Here is a 24,121-nt window from a genome sequence, read left to right on the forward strand (position 1 = left end):
CACTTCACAACCTTCTATCTGATCGCCAGTATGGGTTCCGTCAAGGCCGCTCTACTGGTGATCTTCTGGCTTTTCTTACTGAGTCTTGGTCATCCTCTTTTAGAGATTTTGGTGAAACTTTTGCTGTTGCCTTGGACATATCAAAAGTCTTTGATAGAGTCTGGCACAAAGCTTTGATTTCCAAACTACCCTCCTACGGTTTCTATCCTTCTCTCTGTAACTTCATCTCAAGTTTCCTTTCTGACCGTTCTATTGCTGCTGTGGTAGACGGTCACTGTTCTTCTCCTAAATCTATTAACAGTGGTGTTCCTCAGGGTTCTGTCCTGTCACCCACTCTCTTCTTATTATTCATTAATGATCTTCTAAACCAAACTTCTTGTCCTATCCACTCCTACGCTGATGATACCACCCTGCACTTTTCCACGTCTTCTCATAGACGTCCAACCCTTCAGGAGGTAAACATATCACGCAGGGAAGCCACAGAACGCCTGACTTGTGATCTTTCTAAAATTTCTGATTGGGGCAGAGCAAAATTGGTATTGTTCAATGCCTCAAAAACTCAATTCCTCCATCTATCAACTCGACACAACCTTCCAGACAACTATCCCCTCTTCTTCAATGACAGTTAACTGTCCCCCTCTTCTACACTGAACATCCTCGGTCTGTCCTTTACTTATAATCTGAACTGGAAACTTCACATCTCATCTCTAGCTAAAACAGCTTCTATGAAGTTAGGTGTTCTGAGACGTCTCCGCCAGTTTTTCTCACCCCACTAGCTGCTAACTCTGTACAAGGGCCTTATCCGTCCATGTATGGAGTATGCTTCACATGTCTGCGGGGGTTCCACTCATACTGCTCTTCTAGACAGGGTGGAATCAAAAGCTTTTCGTCTCATCAACTCCTCTCCTCTAACTGACTGTCTTCAGCCTCTCTCTCACCGCCGCAATGTTGCATATCTAGCTGTCTTCTACCGCTATTTTCATGCTAACTGCTCTTTTGATCTTGCTAACTGCATGCCTCCCCTCCTTCCGTGGCCTCGCTGCACAAGACTTTCTTCTTTCTCTCACCCGTATTCTGTCCACCTCTTTAACGCAAGAGTTAACCAGTATTTTCAATCATTCATCCCTTTCTCTGGTAAACTCTGGAACTCCCTGCCTGCTTCTGTATTTCCACCTTCCTACGACTGGAATTCCTTCAAGAGGGAGGTTTCAAGACACCTATCCACCAATTTTTGACCACTGCTTTGACCCCTTTATGAGACTGGCATTTCAGTGGGCATTTTTTTTTTATTAGATTTTTGTTGCCCTTGGCCAGTATCCTTCCTACATAAAAAATAAAAAAACTCATACTGGGGGTGGGAGGCTTGATCTCACCCTTACAGTGAATGGCAATGACTGTATCCAAAACGTTCACGGCATACCAGAACTCCTAAGTGATCACTGGGCACAGGAGTATGAGATACATCTCCCGAGGTCCACACACCTCTCCAACGCCACATGGAAGAGGTGGCTGACACGGAAAGCTGACTGGTTGAAATTCACAAACTACTTAAACACCTGGTATGCCTCATACACCCTCCCTGCCTCAGTGGAAAGCTTTGCTGACGACCTGACGAAAGCTATCCACGCTGCAGCTGATGCCTCCATGCCTCGCAAAGGGGGTAACAAATTTAATCCTAATAAGAAATACCTCTGGTACTATGACAGCAGGATAAAGTTCCTGCATCAAGTTTCACGGCAACTCACTACTACATACAAGCGCACGAGAGCCACCAAGGATAAACGTGACATAATAGAATGGGCTTCCTATGCCAGGGAACAGATAAAGACCATTCGTGAAGAGAAGTGGCTTGAAAACATGAGCAAGTTGAACCATGATGCCAGCATGACGCAGGTGTGGAGACAAGTGAACCGCGTCAGAGGCAAACACAAAACCTCCCCGCCACCCTGATCCAGCGGGGAAGGCATCTGAGTTAATGAGGGAGTATCGGGAGCGAGCGGCAAGTGACAGTCTGCCTGAAAACGTCAAGGAGGCTAAAAATAACCTAGACCCGGCCAGGGAGGCTGGTGTCGCTGCGGCCGTGCGCCTAGCAGACGACACCGACGCGCCCATAACGAGGGAGGAGCTGCTGGGAGCGAGGAACACAAGCCGAGACACAGCACCCAGGGTGGATGGCATAACGTATTCCATGCTGAATGCAGTGTGTAATGTTACGGGGGACCCACTCCTACACCTGTACAACATGTCCCTATCACAGGGAACACTCCCTGAAGTATGAAAGTATGCTGAATGCAGTGTGTAATGTTACGGGGGACCCACTCCTACACCTGTACAACATGTCCCTATCACAGGGAACACTCCCTGAAGTATGAAAGACAGCAAACATTGTCCCCATACCAAAACCAGGTGAGGGAAACAAGTATTGCCCGGTCAGCCTTACCTCAATGATATGCAAAATGATGGAAAGAAAAACGGGGCGCCTACATTTTAGTGTGAACGGTTTTGTTAAACACAGAAGTACTGCCAACTGCCTCTCCAACTACTTCTCTTATCATCAAGCAAAGACAGCAGTGTTCCTCGATATTGAAAAGGCATTTGACAGAGCTCAGCCCATGACCATCCTCCATGAGCTCACCAAGCTTGGGGTGAAAGGTAGACTACTATCATAGGTGCAGCACTACTTAACCAACAGGAAGGCTCGTGTTGTGTTCCAGGAAGAGGCATCTGACTATACGCTCCTGGAAAATGGAACACCACAGGGAGGAGTCCTTAGCCCAACGTTATTTAATATTCTCATGGACGTCCTTGCCAGACTTCCCTGTCCACGAGGGACGCAACACATAGGGTATGCTGATGACGTTGTGCTGCAAACGACAGGCAGACTCTGTCACCACAATGCAGGACTCTCTCAACCTTCTGGCTGCCAAGTGTGAAGAACTCGGCTTCACCATCTCCCACACCAAGACGAAGGCGATGTCTCACACACGATCCACTTCGCCTACCAAGCTGAGACTGCAGGGCCAGGATTTAGATTGGGTGGCCACCCATCGATATCTTGGCGTCATGGTCACCCGTAATAACACCTGCAAAGCTGAGATTCAGCATTTGAAGGGCAAGTGCCGGGCCAGAAACAAGGTTTTGAAGGCGCTGTCATGGCGTGGAATGGGAGCATCGGGCAGAGTTATAATGAGTGCCTACAAGTCTCTCGTGCGGTCACTCATAGACTATGCCAGTCCTGCTTTACTCAACATGACAAGCAATGACACTAAGGGCCTTGAAACCATCCCAAATGAGGCGTTAAGAGTAGCCCTGGGAGCCCCGAAGTGGACGAAGGTGGACAATTTAAGGAGTGAGACACAGGTACCTCCGCTTACACAAAGAATAAACACTGTGATCGCCAACCTCTTTATCAAGACTGCCATCAGAGGCCACCCAGATCACCTACATACACTTCTCCACAGCCACCGTGAGCAGGGGAACCAAAGCAGGTGGTTTAAACGAGCGGTGGAAGCCCTCGACAGCTCTGGGATCACCTGGGGGACATTAATCACCGCTGCCACCCCTACCGAGGCTCAAACTGCGCCCCCGTGGGAAACGACATGCATCACCACCATCATCAACCCACCACGGAAAAAGAAAATCCTGTGTGCAATGGCAGAACTACAGCAAGAAGGGCTCCATAACATAAGCGCCGCCCAGGGGGCACACACTGCCACATATTTCACCGACGGATCCACTGATCCGGTGACAGGGCGGTCTGGGGCGGCGTATGTATGCAAGACCGACAATGGGCGCGCGGCAGTCTCCGCCATCACCAACACCGCCTCTGCTCGAACAACTGATTTCTCCTCGTCTACACAAACTGAATTAGCTGCGATAGTAATGGCACTTGAACACGCCTACACCTACCACTACCGGAATGTACTTATTGCCACTGACTCCATGACTGCCATTGTAGCGATCAACAAGCAGGATGGAGAAAACATCACTCAAACCCGAGCCATCTGGAAAACAGCAAGAGCTATCCACAATGCGGGCAGAAGTGTCACTCTTACGTGGATACCATCCCACGTGGGAATCTCAGGAAATGAAGAAGCGGACGCCCTCGCCAAACGGGCAGCCAGTGTCGCAACGGTGGCCACAGTCATCCCCAGGACGTTGAATCAGCTGAGAGGAGCAGTGAAAGCCCACGCAGAAAGGCAGCGACAGCAGGAACAACACGATCAGGGGAGCGAGAGCGTCAGATGGTTCCGCCAGGTTGCCGCAGGCTGCCCGCCCCTGTGTGAGGTGGTGACATACAGGATACGTCTCGGTTACCCTTACCCGTGGCAACTCGGCTTCGCGACATCGGAGGAGGAGACACGATGCCGACTGTGCGGTTCGCCGAAGGGACAGTCTTGAACACTACCTGAGGGACTGTGCTCATCCCTCACACCTCAGAAAACAGTGCCCCACACCTTCACCTACACTACCCGAACTGGCAAAACACTTTATTGCGATTCTGCCACAAACATTAAGGGAACACCCGAAATTTTGTGCAATCAAATGAGACTAGCACGTTTGTGATAGTGCAGTAACGAATGGTGCCTCAAATATAACTAGTGCCTAGAAATGCTGTGATTTTACATTTAATTTATTTATGTATTCAAACATTATCCTGATAAGACTGTCTATCAGGGATCAACAGTCTTTTTCACAAATTATATTGTATTTTTTTGTGAATAAAAGCATTAAATCTCTCTCTCTCTCTCTCTCTCTCTCTCTCTCTCTCTCTCTCTCTCTCTCTCTCTCTCTCTCTCTCTCTCTCTCTCTCTCTCTCTCTCTCTCTCTCTCTCTCTCTTTACGCAGCACGCCAGCTACCTCATTCTTACTCCAGCTCCTACAGCAGCTACTCATAACCGCCAGTGAAGCTGAATCTATGTAGACTCGAAATAGCTATCTGGCATAAAATTGATTAGCTACAGCAAAGTCATCCACGGACTGAGTAAGGGGGGGGCTGCGAGACACTAAGACAAAAAGAGAATGTCTTAAAAAAGCTAATAATGCTGAAGCTGCCATACATTTAATGAGATATGCTTAAGAGAAAATTATCTGCCCACACATACCATATATATATATATATATATATATATATATATATATATATATATATATATATATATATATATATATATATATATAGACACCTGCCGAAACGATAATTACTCCCAGTGAGGTCTAAAGCACTGTTCAGGGGGTGCTGTGAACTTATCATTAAACCCAGCTGTGACCTCACTGAACGTTTCCCTTTGTGTCTCACAACACAAGGGGGTAGTCACAGCCTGCCCTCTAAAGACAACTCTCTTCCTCCACACAAAACTACAAGCACCTAATAACACACACACCCTTCACTCAAAAAATTTTAAAATCATGGCGACTCCTACACCAGCCTCGGAGTCCCCATCTGGGGAGGGGACCATAAATGTCCCCAGGTCGGACTGCCTTTCCGTCGACGACCCTAAGTGTCTTGACACCCCCCTCAACTTTTTCTTCATTAACTTCTGCAACATTCGCGGTCTAAGATCTAATTTTCAATCTGTAGAACAATAACAATAACAGTATAGAGTTAGGAGACAGGATACACAGAATGATACTGATGTGGGGCACACTGAAAGCATTAGACGCCTTACTTCAACAATACACTTTGTAGTAACAATCAACAATGATGATAATGATAATGAAGGCAATGATAGCAATGATCTTGCTGATAAAGATGACGATTATGATAAAACATGATAGTTATCTTTATTTTACAATCTGAATCACGATGATCATCAAATACACTCAACGACGCAACTTTTTTTTTTTTTTCAGAGTGATGAAGCTATTCGTTCAATGCCGGATCATTAACAATGAAATTGTGGAAGATTTAAGCATGGAGAAGTTGCCGGCACTCTTGATCATAAACCTCAATATAAAAGAACATATTGAAATCATCGCTACCATGTATGGTAGGGCTACTTGTCTGTGTCTTTCTTATAATTTTGTTCAACTGTTTCACTTTACTTTTTTTTCTGTATATATATATATATATATATATATATATATATATATATATATATATATATATATATATATATATATATATATATATATATATATATATATATATATATATATATATATATATATATATATATATATATATATATATATATATATATATATATTAACTTCTGCAACATTCGCGGTCTAAGATCTAATTTTCAATCTGTAGAACACCACCTCTCCTCTTCTAAACCTCATCTTCTTTTCCTCACTGAAACTCAGGTGTCTGAGGCAACTGACAGTAGCCCCTTTTCTGTTCCCTCCTACTTTCTCTATCCTCATTTTCGATCCAAAGCTGGATGCTGCGTTTATGTGCGCAATGACTTAACCTGCTCTCGTGCCCACGCTCTTGAATCTTCCGAGTTTTCCACCATCTGGCTACGACTACAGAGTCATTCTCATACTAAATTTATCTGTGCTGTATACCTCTCTCCTAACTCCTCTGACTATAAGAAATTCTTTGACTACTTAACTTCCAAAGTGGAGCACATTCTGACCCTCTTCCCTTTTGCAGAGATCTCCTGACCGTCTTGGAGATACGCCCAACATTCTTGACCTTTTCCTGACCTCTAATCCTTCTGCTTATGCTGTCACCCTTTCTTCTCCGTTGGGCTCCTCCGATCACAATCTCATATCTTTATCTTGTCCTATCACTCCAATCCCTCCTCAGGATCCCCCTAAGCGAAGGTGCCTCTGGCGTTTTGCCTCTGCTAGTTGGGGGGACCTGAGGCGGTATTTTGCTGATTTTCCTTGGAATGACTACTGCTTCCGTGTCAGAGACCCGTCTTTGTGTGCTGAGCGCATAATAGAGGTGATAGTGTCTGGCATGGAGGCGTACATTCCTCACTCTTTTTCTCGTCCTAAACCTTCTAAACCTTGGTTTAACACAGCTTGTTCTCGTGCTATACATGATAGAGAGGTGGCCCACAAAAGGTACTTAAGCCTTCCTTCACCAGAATCTCATGCACTTTATATTTCTGCCCGGAACCATGCCAAGTCTGTTCTCCAACTAGCCAAAAACTCCTTCATTAACAGAAAATGTCAAAACCTTTCAAGATCTAACTCCCCTCGTGATTTCTGGCATCTAGCCAAAAATATCTCCAATAACTTTGCTTCTTCTTCTTTCCCTCCTCTACTTCAACCAGATGGCACCACTGCTATCACATCTATTTCTAAAGCTGAACTCTTTGCTCAAACCTTTGCTAAAAACTCTACCTTGGACGATTCTGGGCTTGTTCCTCCCTCTCCTCCACCCTCTGACTACTTCATGCCTCGTATTAAAATTCTTCGTAATGATGTTTTCCATGCCCTCGCTGGCCTAAACCCTCAGAAGGCTTATGGACCTGATGGGGTCCCTCCTATTGTTCTCCGAAACTGTGCCTCCGTGCTTGCACCTTGCCTAGTCAAACTCTTTCAGCTCTGTCTGTCAACATCTACCTTTCCTTCTTGCTGGAAGTTTGCCTACATTCAACCTGTTCCTAAAAAGGGTGACCGCTCTAATCCCTCAAACTACCGTCCTATTGCTTTAATTTCCTGCTTATCTAAAGTTTTTGAATCTATCCTCAACAGGAAGATTCTTAAACATCTATCACTTCACAACCTTCTATCTGATCGCCAGTATGGGTTCCGTCAAGGACGCTCTACTGGTGATCTTCTGGCTTTCCTTACTGAGTCTTGGTCATCCTCTTTTAGAGACTTTGGTGAAACTTTTGCTGTTGCCTTGGACATATCAAAAGCCTTTGATAGAGTCTGGCACAAAGCTTTGATTTCCAAACTACCCTCCTACGGTTTCTATCCTTCTCTCTGTAACTTCATCTCAAGTTTCCTTTCTGACCGTTCTATTGCTGCTGTGGTAGACGGTCACTGTTCTTCTCCTAAATCTATTAACAGTGGTGTTCCTCAGGGTTCTGTCCTGTCACCCACTCTCTTCTTATTATTCATTAATGATCTTCTAAACCAAACTTCTTGTCCTATCCACTCCTATGCTGATGATACCACCCTGCACTTTTCCACGTCTTTTCATAGACGTCCAACCCTTCAGGAGGTAAACATATCACGCAGGGAAGCCACAGAACGCCTGACTTCTGATCTTTCTAAAATTTCTGATTGGGGCAGAGCAAACTTGGTATTGTTCAATGCCTCAAAAACTCAATTCCTCCATCTATCAACTCGACACAATCTTCCAGACAACTATCCCCTCTTCTTCAATGACACTCAACTGTCCCCCTCTTCTACACTGAACATCCTCGGTCTGTCCTTTACTTATAATCTGAACTGGAAACTTCACATCTCATCTCTAGCTAAAACGGCTTCTATGAAGTTAGGTGTTCTGAGACGTCTCCGCCAGTTTTTCTCACCCCCCCAGCTGCTAACTCTGTACAAGGGCCTTATCCGTCCATGTATGGAGTATGCTTCACATGTCTGGGGGGGTTCCACTCATACTGCTGTTCTAGACAGGGTGGAATCAAAAGCTTTTCGTCTCATCAACTCCTCTCCTCTAACTGACTGTCTTCAGCCTCTCTCTCACCGCCGCAATGTTGCATCTCTTGCTGTCTTCTACCGCTATTTTCATGCTAACTGCTCTTCTGATCTTGCTAACTGCATGCCTCCCCTCCTTCCGCGGCCTCGCTGCACAAGACTTTCTTCTTTCTCTCACTCCTATTCTGTCCACCTCTCTAACGCAAGAGTTAACAAGTATTCTCAATCATTCATCCCTTTCTCTGGTAAACTCTGGAACTCCTTGCCTGCTTCTGTATTTCCACCTTCCTATGACTTGAATTCCTTCAAGAGGGAGGTTTCAAGACACTTATCCACCAATTTTTGACCACTGCTTTGACCCTTTTAGGGACTGGCATTTCAGTGGGCATTTTTTTTATTAGATTTTTGTTGCCCTTGGCCAGTATCCTTCCTACATAAAAAAAAAAATATATATATATATATATATATATATATATATATATATATATATATATATATATATATATATATATATATATATATATATATATATATATATATATATATATTCTTAGCTTGTGTAAAAATCTTTCTGAGATTTCCGAGCTTTCATTTACTTTGAAAGCACTTCTGTGAGCAAACGTAACTTTGAAAGTCCTTTTACGAATTTGGAGCAACTTTGAAACTAGCGAAGGAGTTCTTGGGTAGCGACTGGCCTTGTATGGATGCTGTCATCACTAATGTTTTTTTTTGTTTTGTTTTTTTGTTTGTGTGTGTGTGTGTGCTGCTTAATTTCGGGTGCTAGCACCCCTAGGTGATGCTGAAATCAGTTTTAGGGGGTGCCAGGAAATGCTGCATATATGGCGGTATTCTTTCAGTGTTCCTCAAAAGGGATATGAAAATTATTGGATTAGTATTTTTTTGACAACAGAGTACTTTTCATTTGATAAACTTGAAACTTCTTTTTGAACTGTTTTATTGTATTTTAATGAGGAAGAAGACCAAATTTATTGTTTGTGCCCATCGTACTGACACCCTCCATGTTTTACTTCTGGAGAATGAACAAAATAAAAAATTAAGTAATATTATATTTTATACTATCTTTGTGATTTTGCTGCTGCTGTAATCCCTGTAACTACATGTTAGCCAAAGTTAGGGGTGCTGGACTACTTAGACTTGACAACGGTGGGGGTGTTGAGGTCAGAAAATGTTAAGACACGCTGCTCTAAGACGTTGAACCGATTTAATTTACAGAGGCCATCCTTTTTATATTTTCCCGACTTGAGATTCTTAGGCAGATACTGTCTGATCAAGATACCAAGCTTACCAACCAACTAACAACTGAAATGCATAGAGAAGGTGGTGCTCATGATCATCATAATTATAAAAATGATGATGAAGAGGAGGAGAAGGATGGAAGGAACCAGTATATAATGTAATCCTAAAATATCAGTTGTTGTGTTTACATAAGCATAATGATAAACTAATCTTATATATATATATATATATATATATATATATATATATATATATATATATATATATATATATATATATATATATATATATATATATATATTTTTTTTTTTTTTTTTTTTTTTTTTTCTCATTATGTCGGTCCTACTGCTTATGTTAATACTGGAGGGTTTTGTTGACATACTTAGACTCCTAGACATTCTGCGAGGTGATATTTCATCATCAGCAATAAGTAGATCATCATCTAGTTGAAGTTCGTCATCAAATTCGTCGCTGAAGCTGTCCTCATCGTTGTCCATCAGTATCTGTATATAAGAACATAAGAACATTAGAAATAAGGGAAGCTGCAAGAAGCCACCAGGCTTACACGTGGCAGTCCCTGTATGAAATATACCTACGTATTTCCATCTATCATCCCTATCCATAAATTCGTCTAATCTTCTCTTAAAGTTCCCTAATGTCCTAGCACTAACAACATGATTACTGTGTCCGTTCCACTCATCTACCACTCTATTTGAGAATCAATTTCTTCCTATCTCTTTCCTAAACCTAAATTTTTCAAGCTTGAATCCGTTATTTCTTGTTCTACCCTGGTTGCTGATCCTAAGAATTTTGCTTCCATCCCCCTTGTTATAACCCTTATACCACTTAAAGACTTCTATCAGGTCCTCTCTTAACCTACGTCTTTCTAAAGAATGTAAATTTAACAGCTTCAATCTCGCCTCATAAGGAATACTTCTCATCCTCTGTATCTTTTTAGTCGTTTTCCTCTGTACTGATTCTAATAGACCTATATCTTTTCTGTAATGTGAGGACCAGAACTGCACAGCGTAATCTAGATGAGGTCTGACTAGCGCCAAGTATAACTTTAATATTACCTCCTGCCTCCTGCTTTTAACACTCCCAAAAATTAATCCTAATACTCTATGTGTCCTGATTCTGGCCTCTATGCATTTTTTTCCTAGACGGAGTTCAGAGCTAACTATAACTACTAAATCTTTCTCGTACCCTGTACCTACCAGAGTTTCGTTGTTTAATGTTTATCTACTGTGTGGGTTTCCTCTACCTACGCTAAGTACTTTGCATTTGTTGATATAGAAGATATTTGTGATATCTGTACTTGTAACACACACACACACACACACACACACACACACACACACACACACACATAAATGAACATGAGGAAAATGACAGAAGCTGCAAAAAATCAGGCTTACATGTGGTAGTCCCTGTATGATAGATAACTACCAAATTTTACCCATCAGTTTCGTCCATAATTTATTCTAACTACCATTTAAAGTTCTTTTATTACTGAGTTTATTCCATCCATCTACCATTCTATCTGAGAAACAGTTTATTTATTTAATTTTTAAATTTAACTGTATCAGGTTTGAACTCGTTATTTCTTATTCTCTCCTGATTATTGAACCTGATAATTTTGATCATCAGGTCATAGCTATCTAGAACTCATAATATGTTTCGTTCTTTTGTGTGTGTGTGTGTGTGTGTGTGTGTGTGTGTGTGTGTGTGTGTGTGTGTGTGTGTGTGTGTGTGTATTGTATGGGTCTCTTCTCCCTACGCTAACTACTTCGCACTTGCTAATATTAAATTGCATTTGCCCTGTATCTGTCCATTCGTTTATCCTGTCAAAGCTTGTCTGAATGTGATCTATGGTGACCCTGAACTAAGTACTACATTATGTAAAGCCGGAACACACACACACACACACATACACACACACACACACACACACACACACACACACACACACACACACACACACACACACACACACACACACACACACACACACACATATACATAAAAAAAAATGTAGGGAAGAAGAATAGGAAAAAAAGCTGAAAACGTATGAAACAAAGAGAAGAAATGAGGTCATTAATACAACATAAACCTTATAAACACAGGTCAAGGACAATAAGGCCCTAGAAAATTACATCGGAGACTTAAACAGATACGGACACAGGACACCATAAGAAGAAGTCCATAAACCACCTGGGCGAAAGCAGCGTGGGAGTAGGAGAAAGGAAAACTGGGCTTCCCCTCTCAAATCCACGCCCCTATGCCCTGACGCGTCTGTGGGCAAGTCATATGCATGAATAGGTAACGCGAATAATGGAAATTTACAATGCTGTAAAAATAAATAAATAAAAATAATAACACGAAATATAAGTAGCGTGGCAGAGGGATAATTCATGAACAGACACAGACCAGAATTTGCAGATGGGCGCAAGCAGGCAAGATGGATGGAATCACTTAATAGAAGTGGAAGTTGGAAAACTAATGCATTGTAAAATTCAAGGATCTTATGAAGAGAAGGAAGAGGAATAAATGAAAGATATTCATTGTTACATGTTACTTAGAAGATGTATTGTACCAACGCCACACACAGTACACTGTTCTTTGTGGCAGTCCTGTCTCCCTAGAAATCACTTTAAATCCACAGCCACCTTTCTGGAGGGAGTCAGTGAGGACTCTATTGGTTTATGATACTTGAGGCTTATGTGCCATTAATACTTAAAACATTATGTCGTCACGAAATGTGCTAAAAAAATCTGGTACAATTTCTGGGCGAGCGGCGTAAATGTGAGTACTCCTTAAGGGGGTCAAGAGTCAACAGATTGATGACACGCAGGGGGTGCGACAATTCACAGATTTTCAGACTGCTAGCAGATGTTGCCACATTTAATTATACTGTGCCCTCTGTTTCAGCTCAGCTGGACACTTTCCCCGCAATATGAAACAATGGTTTGTTTATCATGCTCACCACTTTCATCGGCGGCAGGATGTACATATAGATAGAATATTTATGGTATTTTTTTTCTTTTTTTTTTATACAAGAAGGCCACTGGCCAAGAGCAACAAAAAAATCATATAAAGAAAATGTCCACTCAATGCAAAGTCCTAGAGAGATTTCCAGATAGAAAAGCCAAATAATGGAGGATAAATGTCTTGAAACCTCCCTCTTGAAAGAGATCAAGTCATAAAGACAGAAAAAAAAAAGCAGGCAGGGAGTTCAGAGCTTACCAGAGAAAGGGATGAATGACTGAGAATACTGGTTAACTCTTGCATAAAGAAATGTACAGAATAGGGGTGAGAGAAAGAAGAAAGTCTTAAGCAGCGAGGCAGCGGGAGGAGAGGAAGTATGCAGTTAGCAAGATCAGAAGAGCAGTTAGCATGAACATAGCGTTAGAAGATAGCAAGAGGTGGAACATTATGGCGATGAAAAAAGGCTGAATACAGTCAGTTAGAGGAGAGGAGTTCATAAGACGAAAAGATTTTGATTCCACCCTGTATACAAGAGCGGTACGAGTGGAACCCCACCATACATGTCAGGCATACTCCATACATGGACAGATAAGGCCCTTCTACAGAGATAGCAGCTGGGTGAGGGGTGGTGTGAGAAAAGCCGGCAGAGACAGCTCAGAATGCTTATCTCCATAGAAACTGTTTTTGCTAAAGATGAAAATGAAGTCTCCAGTTTAGATTATATTTAAAGGACAGACTGAGGATGTCCAGTGTAGAAGAGAAGGAAATTTGAGTGTCACTGAAGAAGAGAAGATAGTTGTCTAGAAGACTGTGTCGAGCTGACAGATAGAAGACTTGAGTTGAGGCAGGAAATTAAACCAATAAGATGGTAGTTTGAGGAATTAGAACGGTCACCTTTTTTTAAGGAACAGGGTGAATGTAGGCAAACTTCCAGTAAGAAGGAAAGATAGATGTTAATTGACAGTGTTGAATGAGTTTGACTTGGCAAGGTGCAAGCATGGAAGAACAATTTCGGACAACAATGGGAGGGACCCCATCAATTCCAGAAGTCCCCCAAGGATTTAGGCCAGCGAGGGGATGGAAAACATAAGTGTGAAGGATCTTATTGGGTACCATAAAGAAGTCAGAGGATGGAGGAGAGGGATAAACAAGCCCTGAATCATCCAAGGTAGAGTTTTTACCAAATGTTTAAGCGAAGAGTTCAGCTTTAGAAATAGATGAGATGCCATTGGTGCCATCAGGTTGAAATGAAGAAGGGAAAAATGAAGAAGCAGAGTTATTGGATAATTTTTTTGGCTAGGTGTCAGAAGTCTTGAGGGGAGTTAGATCTTGAAAGATTTCGACACTTTCTATTAATGAAGGAATTTTTGGCTAGTTGGAGAATAGACTTGGCATGATTCCGGAGAGAAATATAAAGCGCATGAGATTCAGGTGATGGAAGGCCACCTCTCTATCATGTATAGCACGAGAACAAGCTGTGTTAAACCGAGGTTTGGAAAGTGTAGATCGAGAGAAAGAGTGAGGAATAAACGCCTCCTTACCAGACGCTATCACCTCTGTTATGCATTTAGCATACAGAGACGGATCTCTGACATGGAAGCAGTAATCATTCCAAAGAAAATCAATTTAATACCTCCTCAGGTCCCCCCAGTTAGCAGAGGATAAACGCCAGAGGCACCTACGCTTTAGGGGACCCTCAGTGGGACTGGAACGATAAAACAAGATATAAATATGAGATTGTGATCGAAGGAGCCCAATGGAGAAGATAGAGTAACAGCATAAGCAGAAGGATTAGAGGTTAGGAAAAGGTAAAAAATGTTGGGTGCATCTCCTAGAAGGTCAGGAATACGATTAGGGTGTTGCACCAGTTGCTCTAGGTCGTGGAGGATAGCAAAGTTAAAGGCTAGTTCACCAGTATGGTAAGTGAAGGGAGAGGAAAGCCAAAGCTGGTGGTGAATATTGCAGTTTCTAAGAATGGAGATCTACGCAAAAGGGAACATAGTTAGAATGTGCTCCACTTTGGAAGTTAAGTAGTCAAATAATTTCTTATAGTTAGAGCTCTGAGTTAGGTGAGAGGTATACAGTCCAAATAAATTCAGATTGAAAGTGACTCTGAAGTCGTAGCCAGATGGTGGAAAACTCGGAAGATTCAAGAGTGTGGGCAAGAGAGCAGGATAAATCGTTCCGCACATAGACGCAACATCCAGCTTTGGATTGAAGATGAGGATATAGAAAGTGGGAGGGAATAGAAAAGGGGCTACTGTCAGTTCTCTGAGACACCTGTGTTTCAGTGAGGAAAAGAAGATAAGGTTTAGTAGACGAAAGGTGGTGTTCTACAAACTGAAAATTAGATCTAAGACAGCGAATGTTGCAGTTAACGAATAAAAAGTTGAGGTGGGTGTCAAGTTACCTACGGTCAATACGAGAAGAGCAGTCCGACCTAGAAAACATTTGTGGTCCCCTCCTCGGAAGGGGACTCAGTGGCTGGTGTAGGAGTCGCCATATTGACTTTGAGTTTTGAGTGAATAGTGTGTGCGTAGCTAGGTGCAGGTAATTTTGTGTGAAGCAAGAGTGTTGTCTTTAGAGGGCAGGCTGTGACTATCCCCTTGTGTTGTAAGACACAAAGAAAAACGTTCAGTGAGGTCAGAGCTGGGAAAGTTTACTGCACCCCGTGATCCAGTGCTTTAGACCTCACTGGGAGTAATTATCGTTTTGGCAGGTGTCTACTGGCTCCTCCTCTGAAACAAGGATTAACTTAATTACAGAATATTGATTACGTGAATCGATGTGATGCTGACATCATGGCTGTTTTCCTTCTTGAATATTAATTACATTACATATAGAACTGACATGGTATTTTCTGCAAGAAAATTGCATTAATTATTGAAAACTGAGTGTTTGAAGAGGTACATCGTGGCATAATGCAACTGTTATGGAAGTTTTGCATGAATTTGTAACAAATATAAATAATATTGATGGAATTAATCCTAAAATCTCATTGAATATCTTTAAATCAAGTAATATTTTTTTTCTGTTTATGCAGAAGGGTTAGTGGCCAAGGGCGACAACATTATAAGGAAATAAAAGAAAAAAATCCCACTTAAATGCCAGTTACCAAAAGACTGCCAAATAGATGATGGAGAGCAAGTGTCATGAAACAGAGTTGGAGGCCCTTGTAAAGGTTCACAAAAACTGGCGGAGACGACTCAGAATGCCTAACTTCATAGAAGCTGTTTTACGTAGAGATGAAATGTGAAGTTTTCACTTTAGATTATAAGTAAGGGACAGACTGAGGATTTTCAGTGTAGGAGAGATGGACAGCTGAGCGTCACTAAAGAAGAAGGGATATTTGTCTGGAAGGTTGTGTTGAGCTGATAAATTAAGGAATTGAGTTTTAGATGCATTAAACAATACTAAGTTTGCTCTGTCCCAATCAGAAATTTTAGAGAGATCAGAAGTTAGGCGTTCTGTGGATTCCCTGCATATTTACTTCCTGAAGAAGTTGGATGTCTACGAAAGGACGTGGAAAAGTGCAGAGTAGTATCATCACTGTAGAAGTAGACAGGACAAAATATTTGGTTTAGAAGATTATTAATGAGCAATAGGGAGAGAGTGGGTGGCAGAAAAGAACCCTGAGAAACACCTCAGTTAATAGATTTAGGAGAACAACAGTGACCGTCTATCACAGCAGCAATAGAACGGTCAGAAAGGAAACTTGAGATGTAGTTACAGAGAGAGAAGGATAGAAGCGGTAGGACGGTAGTTTAGAAATCAAATCTTTGCGCCTTACTTGATCAAAAAGCTTTTGATATGTCTAAGGCAACAACAAAAGTTTCACCAAAATCCCTAAAGGATGATGACCAAAGTTCAGTAAGGATAGCCAGAAGATCAACAGTACAACAACCTGAACGGAGCCCATACTGGCGATCAGATATACTATGAAATGATAAATGTTTGAAAATCTTCCTGTTTAGGATAGATTAAAAAACTTTAGAGAAGCAAGAATTTAAAGCAATAGGATAGTAGTCTGGGGGATTAGAACGGTCACCCTTTTTAAGGAACAGGTTGAATGTAGGCAAACTTCCAGTAATGAAAGGTAGATGCTGATAGACAGAATTGGAAGAGTCTGACTAGGCAAGATGTAAACACGGATGTACAGTTTCTGAGAACAATCTGAAGGACCCCATCAGGTCCATAAGCCTTCCGAGGGTTTAGGCCAGCAAGGGCATGGAAAACATCATTGCCAAGAATTTTAATAGTTAGCATAAAGTAGTCAGAGGGTGGAGGGGAGGGAGGAACAAGCCCAGAATCGTCCAAGGAAGAGTTTTTAGCAAAGGTTTGAGCGAAGAGTTCAGCTTTAGAAATAGATGTGATAGCAGTAGTGCCATCTGGTTGAAATAAAGGAGGAAAAGAAGAAGAAGGAAAGTTATTGGAGATATTTTTGGCTAGATGCCAGAAGTCACGAGGGGAGTTAGATCTTGAAAGATTTTGACACTTTCTATTAATGATGGAGTTTTTGGCTAGTTGGAGAACAGATTTGGCATGGTTCCGGGCAGAAATATAAAGTGCATGAGATTCTGGTGATGGAAGGCTTAAGCACCTTTCGTGGGCCTCCTCTCTATCATGTATAGCACGAGAACAAGCTGTGTTAAACCAAGGTTTGGAAGTTTAGGTCGAGAAAAAGAGTGAGGAATGTACGCCTCCATGCCAGACACTATCACCTCTGTTATGCGGTCAGCACACAAAGACGGGTCTCTGACACGGAAGCAGTAGTCATTCCAAGGAAAATCAGCAAAATTCCTCATCAGGTCCCCCCAACTAGCAGAGGCAAAACGCCAGAGACACCTTCGCTTAGGGGGATCCTGAGGAGGGATTGGAGTAATAGGACAAGATAATGATATGAGATTGTGATCGGAGGAGCCCAACGGAGAAGAAGGGGTGACAGCATAAGCAGAAGGATTAGAGGTCAGGAAAAGGTCAAGAATGTTGGGCGTATCTCCAAGACGGTCAGGAATACGAGTAGGGTGTTGCACCAATTGCTCTAGGTCGTGGAGGATAGCAAAGTTGAAGGCTAGTTCACCAGGATGGTCAGTGAAGGGAGAGGAAAGCCAAAGCTGGTGGTGAATATTGAAGTCTCCAAGAATGGAGATCTCTGCAAAAGAGAAGAGGGTCAAATGTGCTCTACTTTGGAAGTTAAGTAGTCAAAGAATTTCTTATAGTCAGAGGAGTTAGGTGAGAGGTATACAGCACAGATAAATTTAGTTTTGAGAGTGACTCTGTAGTCGTAGCCAGATGGTGGAAAACTCGGAAGATTCAAGAGCGTGGGCACAAGAGCAGTTTAAGTCATTGCGCACATAAACGCAACATCCAGCTTTGGATCGAAAATGAGGATAGAGAAAGTAGGAGGGAACAGAAAAGGGGATACTGTCAGTTGCCTCAGACACCTGAGTTTCAGTGAGGAAAAGAAGATGAGGTTTAGAAGAGGAGAGGTGGTGCTCTACAGATTGAAAATTAGATCTTAGACCGCGAAGGTTGCAAAAGTTAATGAAGAAAAAGTTGAGGGAGGGTGTCAAGACACTTTCTTTTTATTTTATCTTTTTTATGCTAAAGTCTACGAGGCAGTAAATTATGGGGATAGTTGCAAAGTGCAGTAAATTATAAGGATAGTTGCAAAGTAATAATTCGGTTTTAATAAATACCAGAGGTTTTTGAACAAGGATAGTGACCATGGGATAAATGGGAAAGTTGTGGAAAGTCATGGTTATGCAACATGCGACAAAATTGTCATTAACAGCCCCTAAAAACAGCGACCTAAAAAACAGCAGCCTAAACCTCCCAACCCTTGCTATAACACAGCTTGTTCTCGTGCTATACATGATAGAGAGGTGGTCCACAAAAGGTATTTAAACCTTCCATCACCAGAATCTCATACACTTTATATTTTTGCCCGGAACCATGCCAAGTCTATTCTCCAACTAGCCAAAAACTCCTTCATTAACAGAAAGTGTGAAAAACTTTCAAGATCTAACTCCCCTCGTGACTTCTGGCATCTAGCCAAAAATAACTCCAATAACTTTGCTTCTTCTTTTTTCCCTCCTCTGTTTCAACCAGATGGCACCACTGCTATCACATCTATTTCTAAAGCTGAACTCTTCGCTCAAACCTTTGCTAAAAATTCTACCTTGGGCTTGTTCCTCCCTCTCCTCCACCCTCTGACTACTTCATGCCACCTATTAAAATTCTTGGCAATGATGTTTTCCATGCCCGCGCTGGCCTAAACCCTCGGAGGGCTTTTGGATCTGATGGGGTCGCTCCTATTGTTCTCCGAAACTGTGCCTCCATGCTTGCACCTTGCCTAGTAAAACTCTTTCAGCTCTGTCTGTCAACATCTACCTTTCCTTCTTGCTGGAAGTTTGCCTACATTCAGCCTATTCCTAAAAAGGGTCACCATTCTAATCCCTCAAACTACCGTCATATTGTTGTAATTTCCTGCCTATCTAAAGTTTTTGAATCTATCCTCAACAGGAAGATTCTTAAACATCTATCACTTCACAACCTTCTATCTGATCGCCAGTATGGGTTCCGTCAAGGCCGCTCTACTGATGATCTGGCTTTCCTTACTGAGTCTTGGTCGTCCTCTTTTAGAGATTTTGGTGGAACTTTTGCTATTGCCTTGGACATATCAAAAGCTTTTTGATAGAGTCTGGCACAAAGCTTTGATTTCCAAACTACCCTCCCATGGCTTGTATCCTTCTTTCTGTAACTTCATCTCAAGTTTCCTTTCTGATCGTTATATTGTTGCTGTGGTAGACGGTCATTGTTCTTCTCCTAAATCTATTAACAGTGGTGTTCCTCAGGGTTCTGTCCTGTCACCCACTCTCTTCTACTTATTCATTAATGATCTTCTAAACCAAACTTCTTGTCCTATCCACTCCTACGCTGATGATACCACCCTCCACTTTTCCACGTCTTTTCATAGACGCCCAATCCTTCAGGAAGTAAACATTTCACACAGGAAGCCACAGAACGCTTAACTTCTGATCTTTTTAAAAATTTCTGATTGGGGCAGAGCAAACTTGGTATTGTTCAATGCCTCAAAAACTCAATTCCTCCATCTATCAACTCAACACAACCTTCCAGACAACTATCCTCTCTTCTTCAATGACACTCAACTGTCCCCCTCTTCTACACTGAACATCCTCAGTCTGTCCTTTATTTACAATCTGAACTGGAAACTTCACATCTCATCTCTAGCTAAAACAGCTTCTATGAAGTTAGGTGTTCTGAGACGTCTCCGCCATTTTTTCTCATCCCCCCAGCTGCTAACTTTGTACAAGGGCCTTATCCGTTCATGTATGGAGTATGCTTCACATGTCTAGGGGGGAGGGTGCTCTTCTAGACAGGGTGGAATCAAAAGCTTATCATTTCATGAACTCCTCTTCTCTGACTGTCTTCAGCCTCTCTCTCATCGCCGCAGTGTTGCATCGCTAGTTGTCTTCTATCGATATTTTCATGCTAACTGCTCTTCTGATCTTGCTAACCGCATGCCTTCCCTCCTCCCGCGTCCTTGCTGCACAAGACTTTCTTGTTTTTCTCACCCTTATTCTGTCCACCTCTCTAGCGCAAAAATTAACCAGTATTTTCAATCATGGAATCAAAAGCTTTTCATTTTATCAACTCTTCTAACTGACTGTCTTCAGCCTCTCTCTCATCGCCGCAGTGTTGCATCGCTAGTTGTCTTCTACCGATATTTTCATGCTAACTGCTCTTCTGATCTTGCTAACCGCATGCCTTCCCTCCTCCCGCGTCCTTGCTGCACAAGACTTTCTTGTTTTTCTCACCCTTATCCACGATCAATTCACGATCACTTCACAGAGAGTTCAGAGATAAAGCACATCAGTATCGTCACGTCTGGAATAAATTACATCTCAGTATCACGCGTTTACATCCTGTCCACCTGTCCGGTTCCTAAAATCTGTGTCTTTTACCCGCACAAATCAACGATATCAAACCACTGCTCACAACCTCCACCCTACCAACAATATCAAGCTGCTACCAAGAATCATCATCAATACAGGAGTGGCAAATACATCATCGGAACAAGGGGCGGTAAGAATCACATCGGAAACAGTGGTGGGCATTCTGTCAGAATATATATATATATATATATATATATATATATATATATATATATATATATATATATATATATATATATATATATATATATATATATATATATATAAGGTAATGACGGAAGTAGTCGTGAATCTCATGATGCACATAATCGTTCAAAGACATGATTAAAGTGTGTACTTCAAAGGATTTTTTTTTTTATTACAGTGCTTATCTAACCGATTACATAATTTTTATTTTATTTTGTTATTTATTTTTTCAAGATGTCCCACATTTACTCGCAGTGACTATTGTTATGCTTTTTGGCTATCCCTGGCATTTACTTTATTTACCATTTATTTATTGCATTGCTCATCTTCTTTAGTGTTTCAAGGACAACTTGTGCATTTACCCTGTATTTTTATGTATACGAATGAAATGAAAACAAATAATAATAATTATGTTCAGTATTATATAAACCAGGATTAGTATTAAACATGTCACTTCAAGGATATACCATTTCATTATTTTGTTTCACATGTCAGTTCATAGATTTATCTTCAGTGTCTTTATACTTTTTTTTTTCTGATTCTACAGATAAAGGTAAGTTAGGTAAGGAAAGGGCTGTGTTTTTTTTTATTGTAATATGTATAAAGGTGCTTAGGGAGGTATGCAAATCATTTTTAATATCAAATGTGTATTGAAGGTCCTAGAATGATGTGAAGTGATGTGGTGGTGGGACATGGTGTAAATCTCAGGCTTAACCCTTTCACTGCGACATGAAACAATGAACAACGCCAGAAGTAATGCATGGAACCTTTATAAGCATGTAAAAGAAAGAAGGATATGAAAAACATTAGATTTTACAATTTCTACCCGATTTAAAGAAGGGACGTGGCTGTAAAACATATAAAGATGTTTCAGAGTAATCAGTACTTAAGGAAAGATGTACCAAATAACAGCCAAAGGGGAAAAAGGTGTAATTAAAAATAATTGTTTATGTAAAGGGATGTTATGGTATAATATTACTCATTTAGTATCTAATTAGAAGTTCAAGTAGTTGTATCTCTGGAGTTTACTTGTTCCTGAGTCATAATTACCGGAGTGCTCATGTGTCATCAAAGGGTTTTAATCTGGATTGTTAATCTGGAGTTATTGTATCAAAAGATGAATTACATGACGCATGAAAATCCTCTACATAAGCTTGGACAAGCTGCTCTTGAAAATAACTACGTTAAGCTCTTTTAAAATCAATGTGTATTTTATGGCAGTGCAGTCGTAACACAATGTAGTCATCGCTACGCTGTAGAGCTAGATTAGAAAAATATTGACATTCTCTACCAAATACTCTGATAATTAAAAAGAAAGTAGATAATATCAAAATAACATATACTTACTTGTGGAAACAAACACTTATTTGCGTGAAGGAATTGGTAAAGGTTTTATATCTTTCTTTCTTAAAAATAAGAAAAAAAAAAAGAAAAGAAAGAAATTTAACACTCGTCTTCTCGCGATGAACGTCGGATCTGGTAAAGGGCTTGAAAAGCAGTTTGTCTCTGATAAAGGCCTGCCAGACGTATAATAGCATTTACAGAAATCGATATATCATCACCATTTTTTTTTTATATTCTGAATAATTATGAACATTGTTTCCCTGTTTATTGGATAGGTTTTTTTTTTTTCTATTTTAGAATGATGAAATTTAATATTATTACTTCACTCATAAAGTTATCATACATCTCTCTCTCTCTCTCTCTCTCTCTCTCTCTCTCTCTCTCTCTCTCTCTCTCTCTCTCTCTCTCTCTCTCTCTCTCCCATCCGGGAAACACCATATCTTAAAAAAAAAAAGTTTTTACGAGCGGTACTCACAGGAAGTTGAGTCATCAAACGTCAACGTTCACATTAACTCTAGTATTGTGAGTATCCAATTGCTGATCATCTCATTATCTTCATCTTGTGTAACTCACAAAGCCGGCAACCCCGACATGTCCCACCACAGCCTATATGTATGTAATCATGAAACATACAGAATGCGACTAGAGTAGGAGGGTGTGCCTTGCATACCTACATTTGAACAACTAGTATTATATATATATATATATATATATATATATATATATATATATATATATATATATATATATATATATATATATATATATATATATATATATATATATATATATATATATATATATATATATATATATATATATTATGATAGTATGTACATGTATGAATTCATTTTCTTTTTCTATACATATTATGATTATTACTATTGCAATGATTACTACATGTATTATTATTTATAATTTATTTATTCATTATATATATATATATATATATATATATATATATATATATATATATATATATATATATATATATATATATATATATATATATATATATATATATATATATATATATATATATATATATTATGATAGTATGTACATGTATGAATTCATTTTCTTTTTCTATACATATTATGATTATTACTATTGCAATGATTACTACATGTATTATTATTTATAATTTATTTATTCATTCACTTACGACACTTCATGTCGTTGTTTAGTTTTGGGGCATTTGTTGGTGTCTTCCACTCTCTTAGTAAGTGACAGACACAGCCTGCCCTCTGGCCAATCAGTCACACTCCGTATTGTGAATTCTTTTAATATACTGGAGCCACTTTACGCAATATTTACTGTTTTTTTTTCTTCTTTTTTAGCACCCGGGCAATCCTTCATTGATTTGTTGTAAGAGAGAGAGAGAGAGAGAGAGAGAGAGAGAGAGAGAGAGAGAGAGAGAGAGAGAGAGAGAGAATACTTCTATGACGCAACAAGTAAGAAACGCAAAACTTTTCTCCCAGTTCAACTCGAGGAAAAGGGGGCTCTACGAAGTTATCACGGCAGGGGTTGGTATCAACAATGTTGGAAATATCCTAAGCTAATGCATTTTTTTAACTACTACTGCTGCCGCTGCTGCTACCCTTACTACTACAACTACTACTACCCTTACTACTACTACCACTACTAATAATAATAATAATAGTAACATTAATAATAATAATAATAATAATGTTGTTGCTGGGTGTGTTAGTAGTACTATTATTACTACTTCTACTGCTGACAGATTTACTAGATACGTTTGGCAGTGGTGGTGAGTATACTCGTATGTGCCTATCTCTTGC

At 40.6% G+C, this 24,121-nt stretch overlaps 1 protein-coding gene across 2 annotated transcripts in view; it reads right to left on the minus strand.

Annotated features, from left to right (window-relative positions):
• LOC135113448 (FAS-associated factor 1-like) overlaps positions 1 to 22,445 on the minus strand; it is a 59,702-nt gene extending 37,257 nt beyond the window's left edge. For both annotated transcript variants that reach the window (XM_064028707.1, XM_064028708.1), the window contains exons 1-2: positions 22,323 to 22,445; positions 10,205 to 10,325 (exon numbers count right to left, since the gene is read on the minus strand). In XM_064028707.1, coding sequence (XP_063884777.1) covers positions 10,205 to 10,319 — 115 coding nt within the window. In that variant the 5' untranslated portion in view covers positions 10,320 to 10,325; positions 22,323 to 22,445. The remainder of the gene's footprint in view (positions 1 to 10,204; positions 10,326 to 22,322) is intronic.
• Between the last annotated feature and the right edge of the window lie 1,676 nt (positions 22,446 to 24,121).

Source organism: Scylla paramamosain, chromosome 25, assembly GCF_035594125.1.
Source record: "Scylla paramamosain isolate STU-SP2022 chromosome 25, ASM3559412v1, whole genome shotgun sequence".
NCBI lineage: Eukaryota > Metazoa > Arthropoda > Malacostraca > Decapoda > Portunidae > Scylla > Scylla paramamosain.